This window comes from Camellia sinensis, chromosome 8 (genome assembly GCF_055761805.1).
Source record: "Camellia sinensis isolate YWXY chromosome 8, ASM5576180v1, whole genome shotgun sequence".
Taxonomy (NCBI): Eukaryota; Viridiplantae; Streptophyta; class Magnoliopsida; order Ericales; family Theaceae; genus Camellia; species Camellia sinensis.
The window spans coordinates 37346931-37362379 of record NC_138968.1 but is presented as its reverse complement, the minus strand read 5'-3'; the positions used below and the strand labels follow the sequence as shown (position 1 = coordinate 37362379).

General features: G+C 27.7%; 1 protein-coding gene across 1 annotated transcript; it reads right to left on the bottom strand.

Moving 5' to 3' along the window:
* Positions 1-7173: 7173 nt before the first annotated feature.
* LOC114314894 (hexose carrier protein HEX6) lies at positions 7174-12175 on the bottom strand. The gene is made up of 3 exons (XM_028261423.2): positions 11410-12175; positions 9503-9825; positions 7174-8550 (listed from the first exon to the last, which is right to left on the bottom strand). The coding sequence occupies exons 1-3, from the start codon at positions 11543-11545 to the stop codon at positions 7471-7473; spliced, it is 1539 nt and encodes a 512-aa protein (XP_028117224.2). The 5' UTR covers positions 11546-12175; the 3' UTR covers positions 7174-7470.
* Between the last annotated feature and the right edge of the window lie 3274 nt (positions 12176-15449).

Here is a 15449-nt window from a genome sequence, read left to right as displayed (position 1 = left end):
TTTGTAAAAATTATTTCTAATCACGCAAAAGATGAAATTATATAAAAATAATATTTATTTTTTATTTCTTAAACAAATTAATTTTTTTAAAAAATTAAAAAAATTCTAAAAATCAAACCAAACATATTCTTAGAATTTTTTTACAAGTCATTTCTTATGTTTTTAACTTATTTAATTATTTGTTAATTTTATGATATTTTCACCATCTGACACTACAACATATAAGAGTTTTAGAGACCAATTTTTTTGATCTCTAAAAGTGAAAATTTTGTTACAAAATACATTTATAGACTAATTTCTATCGTCGTTAAGATAATCACTAAAAAGTCAAAAATAAGACTTTTAGCGATAAAATTTTAAAAATATCAATAATAAATAGACTTTTAGGGACAAAATAATTTAGTCTCAAAATGGTTTATTTTTTGAAATAAAAAATTTGACACCAAAAAGATAATAATTAACCATTAATATTAAATTTTCGTTACTAAAAATATAACAACGATACTTTTCGCAATAAAAATATTTGGTCTCCTAAACATAATTTTGTCTCTAAATTTTAGTCTCTAATACATTAATTTTTTGTAGTGTGATAGTGTTTTTTCATTTTAATTTTGCATTTCATAACTTATTTAAAAATAATAATATAACTAAATCTCAAGGAGGAATCTGTAATTTAGCTAAACCTTGAGAGGGTGTAAGTAATTTGCTCTTATTTGTCAAAAGGACATTTTAGTCAATTTATGATATTCGTCAATGGTATTAATTGCAATGGGGATGGGATGTAATTTTTGAAATGTCAAGGGGATTCTATAATTTCGTTAAACCTCGAGGGAGGAATAGGTAATTTTGCCTAAGATTTATTTGAAACATAAATTATGTTTTGTGATTTAAAAAATTACAAATGTTTACTTATTGTAATTTTTTATTTAACAGAGTTAATTAAAAATAAAATTCTTAACTATTCTCTTATAAAATAATAAAATTATTTTAATTATTAATTGAAATAAATTTTTAATATCATTAAAAATTATTAATTAACTTGATAATTTATTAATAAAATAGACTAATTGTTATGAGATTGTAAGCATCAAGTGGTGGGATTTAATTTTTAAAATTATAAGAGACAATTTATATTTTAAACAAATTTTAAAGAGTGTGTTTTTAATTTATCTAAAAAAAAGTTTTTATGCATTTGGCTAAAGGCATCTTCAATGTGCCCATTGGTGATACCAAAGTTTAAAAAAATGACTTTGCTTTACAAAATTAATGCTATAATGATCTAATCAAAAAATAACAAGACTCAATGTTTGGCAAAGTCATCTGGTTGCCAAAGGTTGGATTTGATTGGGTTGGGTTGAAATCATCCCAATTTCCATGACTTTAACATTGAATAGTTAAATTTGACAAACAATTGTGCCCAAATAGCAAATTTCTATTGGAATGGTATACTTAAAAATTAATTTTTGTACATTATAACAAACCAAAAAATGGCTATGTCAAATAACTTTGACAAGGCCATTTTGATTTTAATCATTCGAGATGCTTGAAGGAGTCCTTAACCTTAAACTCGATTTTGGATCGTAAGGTGAAAAAATAATAATAATTACAATTTCTCATTATAGAATTTGGATGAATAAAAAATAAGAAAATTTAATTTTTTTTTTTTTTTTTTTTTTTTAACACCAATGTTGTTTAGATAGAGTAAATAAGAGAAGAGAAAAGGGAAATTTTTGTTTTATTTTATCAAAGTAACCTTCCATATTCATAAATTATTTTTTTAGCTTCCACCATGGAGTAATTTTGGTATTTTAGAAAAGTTTCATTAAATCCATTTCTTTTCTTACCAAATCTCACTACTTTTGGTGAAAAACAAAACAAGTTTTGGTGAGAGTTCTTTTCTCACCATCTCACCATTTTCTAGGAGTTTCCTATTCTCATAATTTCTTTTCTTTTCTCACCAAACCCTTCAATTCAAATGGAGTGTTAACATATATCAAGCAGTACATATAAAAAATTAAGTAAATATAATCAGATATAGTTTGAACGAAGGGTCTACTCAAGAGAACGATTGACAATTTTTTCATCAAATTATATTCGTAGATATAAAAATAAATTATAAGTATAATTTAAAATATAAAACTAAATACAAATGTGATATAATGAAACGATTATTAATATCTGATAAACTTAATCTTTTATAATTATTTTTTACTCGTTATATTATAAAAAAAATGAGCAATTTATATTAACAAAATGAATCTCGAAACATGCAATTGTGACTACTCTGCACCCATCAAGGCTTCAACAAAATTAGCAACACAAATTTGATTGGCCCATGATAGTATGTTCAGTGAAACTTTTCTTTTTAAACTGAAAATTAATTTTTTTAAAAATTAGTATATCTCTCCCCTAAATTTTAGACAATTAACTTATCTAACATCATATTTCTTATATGAATAAATAAAGAAAAATTATAAACAACCCAATAAACTGTACTAACCAAGAGCCATATATACATATAGTTAGAAAAAGATTTTTATTCACAATTGCTCATATATATCTAAGGAAACTATTATGTTATGCAGTAGTTAAAAATGAATAAATCATATGCACCTTATCAAATAAAATCACAACATTTTGTAATTAGTTCCACAACATCTTATAACTTTTCTTACCAAATTAGTGTGCAACATTATTCACTACAAATTATTCATAACATTTTCACCACACTATTAATTAATCACAACATTCATAACATAACCATAATAGTGCATAACCATTGCTTTAAGGACATTCATTATGAATTCATCCCTTTATAATTTTTATTATAAAATAACACAACATTTTTTATAGTATATATCTCTTTTAAGACTGGATACTATGAATTTGTACTATATATAATCCAACACACTTTTTGGATGGTATTCACCCGGTTTATTTTTAGTTTTCAAAAAAAAAAATTTTAAGTTTTCAATTCATATTTATATTTTTAATGACATTTTAAAATATTTTAATTAATTTTTTAAGTTTTTAGATTCACTTAATCTTAATATACTTAAAAAGCAAAAAAATTATACAAAAAATCTTTAAGCGTATTTATTGAATGCAATAAAATACAAAACTGTATTGAATTGTTTTTTTTTTTTTGTATTTTTTTATTTGGTGATTTTTTTAAAAGTTTTTTTAACAAATATTATACCTTTTAAGCGTATTTATTAGGTGTATCTAAAAAAAAAATCATAAAAAATTTAAAATTTTCACTAAAAAAAAAATTAAAAAAATATATGAAAAATAAAAAACAAATAAAAAACTCAATTTTCTAAAAAGCGATGGTGATTAAATTTGTAAATTATTTTCATCTAAATAGACCAACTAAGTTGTTTCAAAGGTAATGCTACTATATGTAATTATCACAAATGACATAATTTAATATTATGGGAGTCATAATTAAAAAAAAAAAAATTTGAGTTACATAACCAAACATCACAGGACGTATAACCAAACAAAATTCTTGAATCATAATCAAAATAATATTATAACTAACGGTACAAGGTGTCATAACTAACAATATAATAGATCGTAACAAAAAATGTAAAAGTCTTAACCAAAGGTGCATATGATATAATTTCCCTATTTCAAATTGTCTAACGAGTTGAGTTCAAAATAAATAAATAAATTTGTCTACCAGTGACCCTTATTTAAGAAATCATGAATTTGAATCTATCAATAGCTAAAAATCTATAATTCTCACTTTCTCTGAAAGTTAATTTAAAATTTAATTCTGATAATTACTTAATATATGTGGATTAATAATAAGGTTAGAATTAGGGTTAGGTATAGGGTTATTTGAACCACACAACTCACTTAGCCCAAACCAATCTGCATACAAATGAGCGGTTTCGGAGACACAATGCAGGCGGATGTGGTTTGGAATATGGCATGATTGCGGGTTGCGAGTTTAACCCGCACCCGCAAGAACCCATGACTTTTTTTTTTAAAAAACCTGATTATTGCATTTTGGATGAATGTAAAAGTTAACGAAGAATTACTTTTAGGTAAGCTTAGGATTTTAGATGATTTTATTTTAATTGTATTATTATATAGTAGATAGTGAATGAGATTGATGATCTAGTTTAGGATTTTGAAAGATGCGCTTGTGTTAGTTTATGATTTAATTTAAAAGTTTAGGATTTTGAATGATTTGTTTGTGTTAGGAATTGATTTTGTTGTGTTTTTAAGTTTATAAGTTTTAATTCATTAATTATTAATGTTGGAGCATTTTTTAAAATGGGGGAAAAAGGGCCCAAAATAAATATTTATAAAATGGGGAAAAAAAAGGCTCCAAAATAAATTTTTAAAAGAAAAAGTCCAATCCGCAAATCACCCGCACATTCGCAAACCCTATCTACACAAACCGCAACCTGCACTGTTGACGGTTGCAGGTTGAATTTTTCTCAAACCGCATACATGCGGGTGAGTTCAAACCGATTCACAAATGCGGCCTTCACCCTCCCTACTTTAACGGAAAAAGTTCTCACAATTTCTCAATCGGTTTGAGTTCCACCACGGTCCCATTTCAACGATTTGTACGATTTATTTTATTTAAATTAGCCGGTGGTACACGATGTGTGTGCAATTCAGATAACTAATAATAAAAACAAATAATAAATAATTTAATAGTATAATATGTGTGTTGCTTAATTGATAAGTATGTACTTAATGAAACTCAAGGTCTTGGGTTCAAAACTTGATTATGCTGTATATAATAATTTATTTATTTAGCACATATAAAGTTGCCACATGGCATAAGCAGAAGGGGATTTCACTAAACTAGTATAGACTTCACTTAATAATGGTATAGATAGATATGTGTATAGATCATCTATGAGAAAAATCAGATTATATGACAACCATATCCACATGTTTTGATGATTTTGTAAACATAAAAATCATCCATATATTTAGCTAACAAATTCATTAAAATCATTGGTTGCGATTATCAGATCAATTTAATTTTTTTCATAATTAACCTACACGAATAATCGGACAAAACAAATAATTTAAACCATCAAAATAAGACCCGTGATCTCCACGAAGCCAACAGCATCTCCATTTAGGGATGGCAATGGATAACCTACCCTGTGGGTATCCATGGAGACCCAACCCAAATACATGGGTTTTCCCCTCTTTTTCTTATCCATTGGGTAGGGTAGGTGATATTCTTTAAATATCCACAGGGGATGGGTTGGGGATGGGTACCCACTAATTTCCCCATATGTTTTTTTTTTTTTTTTTTTTTTTTTTTTTTTTTTTTTTTTTTTAAGATTCACAACTAAAACTAAATATACATTCAATCTTTTTTCTTTTTTTATTTATTTATTTTTTCAGGTTCACAACCAATTTTTTTTTTTTTTTTTTTTTTTTTTTTTTTTTTTTTTTTTTTTTTTTTTTAAGATCCACAACCAAAGCTAAATATACGTCCAATCTTTTTTTTTTTTTATTTTTAAGGTTCACAACCATTTTTTTTTTAATTTTTAAGATTCACAACAAAAGCTAAATATACATTTAATTTTTTTCCTTTTTTTAATTTTTTTTAAGGTTCACAACCATTTTTTTTTTTTTTAAGATTCACAACCAAAGCTAAATATATATTTAATTTTTTTTTCTTTTTTTTTACCAAAGCTAAATATATATTTAATTTTTTTTTACCAAAGCTAAATATATATTTAATTTTTTTTTATAAAGGTTCTGACTTTGTTATATAAATTTAAAGGTTCTGACTTTTTTATAAAGGTTCTGACTTTGTTATATACTCCATGTGTGGAAACTTTATTTCCATTTATACTTTTTTAAAAAAAAAAAAATTTAAATTCTGAAAAGAAAACAACTTCCAATCGTTTGCCATATCGCTGCAATATTTAAGGTAATTAATTGATGGTTATCAATTATACATGGAACTACATGGTTGGAAGAGCTAAAGGTTCTGACTTTGTTATAATTTATATATTTAGTTTTGGTTGTGAATCTTTAAAAAAAAAAAAATTAAATATATATTTAGTTTTGGTTATAATTTAAATATATATATTTTAAAGAGTAGGTAACTCATCCAATATATAAATTTTTTTTTTACCAAAGCTAAATATATTTTTTTTGTTAAAAAAAAATAAAAAATAAATAAAAAAAAAAAATTGTTAACATTAAATATATTTAAAAAGAAAGAAAAAAGATTGAAGGTATATTTAGTTTTTGTTGTGAACCTTAAAAAAAAAAAAAAAAAAAAAAAAAAAAAAAAAAAAAAAAAAAAAGAAAAAAGTGGTTGTTAACATTAAATATAAAAAATAAAAATGGGGATTAAAGTGGGTTGGGGAAAATCCATACCCATTAAAAAATGGGGAGGGTGGTACCCATGGGGAATGGGGAATGGGGAATGGGGAAAATTTATTATAGGGGAATGGGGATGGGGAATTAATATCCACCCCATTGCCCCCCATTGCCATTCCTATCTCCATTCCTTCCTGAATATCCAACATGATCATGAATAAAGACAGATAGATTGCGAAGATACATTGGTTCTGATTAGAAGGAATATTAAAGAAAAAAAGAGAATGGTGGCCACTTGTCAAAAATTCCAATCTAATGCTAACTTTAACTCCTAAAACTAACACCAAAATAGGGTCGTAATTTTCAATGGATCCAGCTTTTCTCATGTTTGAGATCAAGATTGGACCATCTAGTCCGGCTCATGGACCTATTTTTTGGCATCTTTTTGATAATCTGAACCGTTTAATATGTAAAACTCGTCAAGTACTATATCTCTGTAAAAAATCACTTTGATCGGAAATCAATAGCTATTTGATCGGATTAGATTTGTATTAAAAAAAATGGATGGTGAAAAAATAAACGGTTAATAGAAATCTAATCCGATCAAATAGCATCGATATTCGATCAACATGATTTTTTACAGAGATATAGTACTTGACCAGTTCTACACATTTTACGGTTCAAATTATCGAAATATGACCCAAAAAAAGACCCATGGGCCGGACTGGACGGTCCAATCTTCATCTCAAACATGAGACAAGTTGAACCCTTTCGAATGATTCTTGGTTCATTTATCTCTTGTGAAAAGAAAAACAAAATTAAGTTCATGAACAAAAGACAAAAGACTAATCCTTCATGCCATCCATTCAAAATGTTGCCTTATCATTTAACCAAGAGTTAAGCTAAACATGGATTTAAGAATTATTTGATCTTTGAGTAGATATAGTAACATGTACTATTTTTTGGATTGTGTACTAGCTAGTTGAAAAAGAGCAACATCAAGACCAAGGGTTGGCCTGGTAGATGAGTTACTCATTTGCCATTTCCTTTCCCTATTTTTTTGTTAAAAAAAATAATAATAAAAAAAAAAGAGCAAAATTTTTGAACAACTGAATTCTAAGGATTGAGTTTCATTTTCTGTCTTGATCATCATTTCCCTGCATCTAAATTCTTACTCTGTTCATTCTCTTCCCCTACAAATCTCTTCCAAAACCAATGTTCCCTCCACACTCCGTCCATCTGTTCAATCGGCACATTCTTAGTCTCTGGCAAAAACATGTAAACAAATCCGGTCATCACCACGACCCACCCCCCGAAGAAGAAGAAAATCCAAGACTTGAAGTGGCAGAGCATGGACAAAAAAGTCTGAGCAACAATGAAAGTGAAGAGAAAGTTCACTGCCACATTGATACTTTGCCCGGCTGATCGTATCTCCAGAGGGAAAATTTCACTTGGAATTAGCCATCCCAATGGACCCCAAGACCAGCCGAACCCAGCAACATAGATGCAAATTGAAAGTATGACCACAAGAGCATACCCTCTGCTGACCCCTCCATGGTCCCCTAGCTGAGTCAACAAAAAGGCTCCAACCATTATTTGTGAGATCAACATTTGTACTCCTCCAACTATGAGTAGAGCTCTTCTGCCATATTTGTCTACTATCAACATTGATATGAAAGTTGAGCCTGTACCCACAAGCCCTGTCACAATTGATGACATAAGCGACGCGCTTTCACCTAGGCCAATCGTCCGAAAAAGAACTGGAGCATAGAAAGCGATGACATTGATCCCAGTTACTTGTTGAAAGAATGGAATGGCTATTGACATGACCAGTTGAGGCCTATATTTCCTTTCCAGGATTTTCTTGAATGGGTGTTTGATGGTTTTTGATAAATCACTTGCTTTTATGAGATCATCTAGCTCGGCTTGGACATCTTCAGTGCCTCTGACTCGTTGCAGCATCGATTTTGCTTGTTGAAGATTGTTGCTTCGTTGAATTAGGCTATTAGGTGTTTCCGGGAGGAAAAATGCTCCTAGAGTTAAAATTGAAGCAGGGACTGCCGCCATGGCTAGGGAGATTCTCCAGCCCCATCCGCCGCTGATCTTTTCAGTACCGTAATTGATGAGATTTGCTGCTAGAGCCCCAATGCCGACGCTAAATTGGAAACCATTGTTGATTGCTCCTCTATATCTGGGTGGAGCCATTTCGGATAGATATAGTGGAACTGACTACAAAACAAGCACAGTAATGTCACATGTTAACCAAATATAGATTTTCACACACACACACACACAAAAAGGAAGAAGAAGAAGAAGAAGAACCATCTAATTGTCTTGCATTTTTTCTTTCAATTTAATGATGATGTCATTCTTTTTCTTCAGGAGTGAACATTATAATTACTCCTAGTAGACTTGTTGCTAACATGGTGAAGTAGGCTATCAGAGAGGTCTAATACAAAAAGAAAGAACGTCCTAAACATTTTACGCATTATTTTGTGTTTGATAAGACAGAAAATTTGTTAAAAAAAAGAAAAGAAAAAAGAAGATAAGATAGAAAATAAAAATCAATAAAAAATATTTTTTGTGATCAATAGAAAATAGGTTAATTTAAGAGGAAAATGTTTTTTAAACTGACAAGATCAACTAGATGCATCACCATTGTTACTACCATTATACTAGCACCACCATCACACTATTGTACCACCACCACACTACTAACAATGTCACCACCATCATAGCATTACCACCACCCGTACCACCACAACCAAGCGCCATCATTTTTAGGATGACAGCCAAACACATGAAAATATTTCCATTGAAAAAAAGGTTCATATGGAAGAAAATTGTTTTCTATCAAAACAAACTAAGGGCTTGTTTGAAATATTCTAAATAAGTGCACTTTTTGACTTTTTATGAAATATGAGTTAGGTTTGAAGTTATGTGGTGGAGAGGTAATGTGACTTAAATAAGATGACATGACTTAAATAGGATAGTGACTTTTTAGCATTTTGACTTTTTTAGAGGATGACAAACAAGGCCTAATTGATTGTGACTTGTTTTGTTCACTCACGTTCTTTTGTTATGCAATATCAAAAAGGCTAAAGTAACCTTAAAAAATTGATCATTAAAGACAATTACAATCAAATTTCAACTATAACAAATGCATAGTGTAGCTAAATACCTGGTTTGCAAAGCCAACCCCAACACCAAGCAAGACACGACCAAATATGAGCATGTAGACATTAAAAGCTGCACCACCAAGGGCTGCACCGGCAAGGAAAGCAGCTCCACCAACAAGGATTGATGGTTTACGGCCAAAGGCCTTTGTGATTGATGAGGCAAAGAATGAAGCAATGAGTCCGGCCACATAGAGGGAGGATGTGAATGAGGTCAACAATTGGCTGTCAAATTTGCAGTAGTTGCTTATCTTGGTGTCCTCTTTCATTCTAGTATACACCTCTGGGAAGAATTTCTTTAGAAATGACTCCATGGAGGTCACTCCACCTTCACACAATTTTATTTACCTTGCATATCTCAGTAAAATTGTTTAAGCGTTTACATATATATAATAAGAAGTAGAATTCAATATGATAGTGGGGAACTATAAGACTGTGTTTGGTTGAGGGATTTGGGAAAGAATTTGGAAAGGGAAAGGAAAAATGTGTGTGAAACTAGGTGAAATGTAAGTAAATTTTATTCACATTTCACCTAACTTTTCTCTTTCCCTTTCCAAATCCCCCAACTAAATACAGCGTAATGCTAACTTGAGTATTTGGCATTTGCTTTTTTAATAACTTTTTTGTCGACTTATTTTCTTTTTTAGCGAATTTTTTTTAAAAAAAAAATTCAAAAAGTTTTAGGTTTTTATATTATACTTTACTGAATGAACTGAATTTAAAAAAAAAAAATCAGGAAAAATAAAAATAAGCAAAAAGCAATGAAATTTTTTGACTTATTTTGAACTTCTAATTTTTTTTAGATTCATTTACGTAAAGAGAACCGGAAAAGTTTTTTAAAAAAAAAATTGATATAATTTTTTAAAAAATCACTAAAAACAAAAATATTCAAAAATAAATATAACTTATTTAAGTTATCTCAAACAATCTCGACAAAATCCCACCAAGCCATATTAGATATATACCAACAATGTTTTACTATTAAAAGGAACGTCACTATTGACAAATTAAAGAAAGAAAGATTTAGAAGCTTAAGTTGTTTATTGTGGCATTGTAAAAGAAAATATTCTTATTCTTTCTTTCTTTTCAAATTCCTAAGGGGTGTGACAAATATTGTCTTCGGATTTTATTTTAGTTTTAGTATTTTGAAAAATAAAACAATGAAAAGTTCAAAAGTTAAAATCATTTTAATTGTTTTTACAAAAATAAGTTTTGAAAATTTGTGAACAATTACTTTTTTGATGTTTCTTTAAAAATGGATTGTTTCTTTCAAAGAAATTGCTGAAAATAATTTTCAGAACAGTTAGCCAAACAAAATTTCTAAAAAAAAAAATTTAATGGAATTCACTTATATTTATTAACATGATCTCATAATGATAATAAAAATTTAATAAAAAATCACATTTTTGAAAATAAAAGCATAACCAAACATTTGCCATCCTGAAGTAAACCATATGTTAATTTTGACCCCAAAAAAACCACATGTTGATTTGACAGAGAGAGATAGAGGGGGAGAGTGAATCTGCAAATCATGATCTGACACGTCATGAAGGGACATCATTAACAATATCAACACACAAACTAGGCACAAAGTCGAGCACATAAAATACATAAATAAAATTTACAAAATTTATTGGTGAAATTTATTTTTAAAAGATCCCCCCTATCGATATTTTTATTTTTTTTTCCCTAAACTTATTGTTCAAATACATATTAAAACTGCCAAAAACAAAATACACAGAGAGTATTGCAGAAAGGAACCATGTCAAATATTTTATTTTATTTTATTTTTTTACCTCTGGAATATTTCATTTTCACCATATAACATATTATTAACTACTCTGTTAATCAATATATGTTGATTATTCATATAACAAAATAAATAAAATAAAGGGTTATAGAGAAGAGAGACCTGAAATTCCAATATCATAGCCAAAGATGACTCCTCCCATGGCAGCCATCATGCAAGACAATACAACAAATGTAGTCATCCTTCCATTGTAGTCCCCTCCACCACCTTCTCTCCCCACTGCCATTCCCACTGCCATGTTTTCCCTCTCCTCTCTCTTTCTCTCTCACACACATGCACATAGAGAGACAGAGAAGAGAGAGAGAGAGAAAGCTATAAAGGAGAAGGAGAGAGGAAGTCCATCTTGACTGCTAGATATCAGTATCATTGTAAGATATTCATACCTAAATATCATATCATTTCTTGGACTTTCAAGGGCATGTGGGGTTGAATAATCGAGTTGGAAGATTTTGTAGTCTTATGAATTTCACTATCTAAAAAAATTATTTTGTGCCAAGCATGCACATGGGGTCTATGTCAAGGGGCTTTGTGGTAATGTCGCATATTACACTGAATAATTGAAAGTCAAATATTTGTTTCTTTTTATGTATCATTTTTTGTCTCTTTATATTTTATGAGAGATTTTTTCAAAAATCTAATTTCTAATATGTAATAATCCATTCAGTCTTTAAGCTATCCAAAAGACACTTTAGATTTAGCACAAAAAAATGAAAATTAAATCTATATTTTAGGGAAAAAATCATTCTAGTTTGAATACTTACCTCATTTGAATTAGAATCTATATAGCATGAGAAAATCATGGAAGCTAATAAGCATCATATTTAAAATCTTACTCTTTTAAAATTATGAAAGCTAATAAATATCTTACCTTCACACTTTTTTATAATGTGAAAATTTAAAAATAACGTAACAAAAAATCTAAACGAAACTAAAATACAATATGAATATGCACAACAAGTAACAAATATATAGCTAACCTTCAAAAAAATAAAACACATACCAAAATACAATGTGAATGTTCAAAATAAATAACAAACATACAACTAACCTTAAAAAAAATAAAATTCATACAAAAATACATTGTAAATGTTCACAGCTTACAATTAATATACAACTACAGTTAAAAAAACTAAATTCGTACCAATGTGAACATTCATACTGCAACGTGAAAACATAAAATAAACGGCGAATTACACTAACTGTTCCTGTAGTTTGGTACTTGTGTCACTTTAATCCCTGACCTTTTAATTGTGATACATTTGATCCTAAATTTTGTATCTCATTCCAAATAAAGACAATGGAAGACAATGTTGCTCCATTTTAAGGATAAAGTCGTCAATTTAATAAAATATAAACTAGTTTGACAAAAATAAATGTCAGAAAATTATTTTAAAATTTTTAAAAAATATTTCTACTCACCAAAGATAAAATTATACAAAAATGATAAATCTTTTATGTTTTTACCAAATTAATTTTTAATATGTGTTTGGATGATGATCATGTAATGGGTGGTTATTTTTTTGATATTTTTGGATAGTTATCATGTAATAGATGGTTGTATTTGTTGTTAAGATATTTTTAGATGATTATCATGTAATGGATGGTTATTAAATTTTTAATATATAATCAATATGTTTAATATATGAAACATTTTTTTATTTTGAATTTTTTGATTTAATGAATTGGTTTAATAATGACATCAAAGTTGTCGCTATATTTGACTTTTGAAAAAATAAAAACTAATTTAATGAAAAATAAATATCAAAAAAAATTATTTTAAAAAATTATTTCTATCCTCCCAAAAGATAAAATTATATAAAAATGATATGTTTTTAGTTTTTTTTCACCAATTTTAATTTTAATTTCTTAGAAAAAATTTCTAAAAATAGATTCTGAAAATCAAACCAAAACAAACAAAAAGTTTCAACATTATTCATTAAAAAAAGGCCATTATATTTCAAACAACATATAAATTAATCAACACAAAATAAGTTGTATGACGACTTTACGCTTCAAATGGAGTAACAATGTTTTCAATTGTCCTTATTTGAAACTTATTTGGAACGAGATTAAAAATTTAGGATCAAATGTATCATAATTGAAAAAGTTAGGGATCAAAGTGACACAAATCCCAAACTATAGGGATTGTTAGTGTAATTTTCCCTAAAATAAAATTGAAAAAAGTACAAATCGATTATTTTAATTATTCAGTGGTAACAAAAAATGATTGTTCAACCAACAAACGCAGTGACAAAAACAATTAACATTCGAAAAAATAAAATTTATACCAAAATATAATATGAATGTTTACAGTTCATAAATGTTTACAGTTCATAATTAACATACAACTAGCCTTAAAATAACTAAACTCATACTAATGTGAACATTCACATTGCAACGTGAAAACACGAAGCAAAATTTTAAAAAAATAAACGAAAATCAACTATTTTGATTGTTTAATGGCAATAAAAATGATTGTTCAACCAATAAACATAATAACAAACAACTCCGACATAATACCGATAAATAAACTACACAATATCGATGACTACACAAACCGACGAATAGACTTACGATTTATGTATAACAATAGCAAAAAATGATTGTTCATTATCGATTTATCATCATTTTTATTGCGAATCCATCATCATCTCTATCATCTGTCTACATGTACAACTAATCTTATCTTCTAAATGTTCTTTTATGGCAGGAGCTTATTGTAAAATAATGAATGAAGATTTTTAATAAAGTGAATCCCTCACATTGAGGCAAAGAAAACACGATTAGTAAAGATATACAAAAAAGTAGAGAGAGTGATGCGACAACTTATAGTGACTCTTTAATTTTTTTGCTAAAATATGAAGTTTCCAAACGAAATCTAAGAATAATAATCTTCTATACTTATATACAATATTATATATATATATATATATTATAATAAAAGTTTGTAAGGGTAAAATAGTTCACATAATACTTCTAATATAAGAAATGATCTATTGAAATATGAATTCAAATGTATGCGACTAGATAAAGTATAAGAATATTTTGTGAATTTATTGAGTTATAAATCCTTTAAATAGGATTTATAAACAAAATTTTCAAATTTTATTGATTCATAATATCACTTTTGGAGATATAAAGAGCACAAATGGGAGCAGATGATCTTGATTGGAATAATTGTTCATTGAAGAATAAAAAGGCAATATATATTATTCAATTAAATATAATCAATTCAAAAAAATATGAAAAACAATTTTAACCCATATATATACATTTTTTTTTTTTTGTTTGGAATGTCATGTTGTATTTGTTCTGCATGGAGCCCAAACGTCTCTAGAATGAATACAATATTGTCAAATTGTATTATGGACTATATTTTTTTTTCCGGACATTATAGCATTATTGAAAATATTGCACCACTATGGTAAACTAATAATATTTATAAATATAAAAAATCATATCCCACAAATATTGTTAGAGAATATCGACAAATATTCAAAGATAAGAATTATATATATCCAACAAATATTCAAAAATAAAAATTAATAAGTAAAATATATTGTTGCGCTTCTCTCAAGTTAGGGAGGTTCGTGAGGTTGATAAGGGAGGAATTGGGAATCCTGCTGTGACTGCTGTAAGGCCCATGGAGAACGTGATTCGAGTCTTTTTTTAATAATTTGAATTGTTAATATTGTAAGATTCACCAAGCAGATCATTCATACAAAAAATCAAGTAATTGAACATTTGTAATCTCATAATAAGAGCACATTTGTTTTTCAAAAAATAAACGGTAACTATGATTTTAATAATTTTTGAAAAACAATTAGGCCTTCATCATGGAGTTACAGATATCCGATTAATTTGATTTTTTATATGAATGATATACTCGACAAACCTTACAATATGATCGTTTCAGATAATCAAAATACACTTGATAAATACCTCTACAAACCCTCACAACAGCAATTCTCAACCCCATAACAAGTCTATTTTAATAATTCAAAATATTCATTATGTAGTACTCTCAATATATATCATCCATAAAAAAAAAAAAATTTAAGTCCATATAATAATTATAACTTTTTTATTTTTTCGTATTTGTTTTCAAAAAAAAAATAGACAACAATATATATCTTAAAATA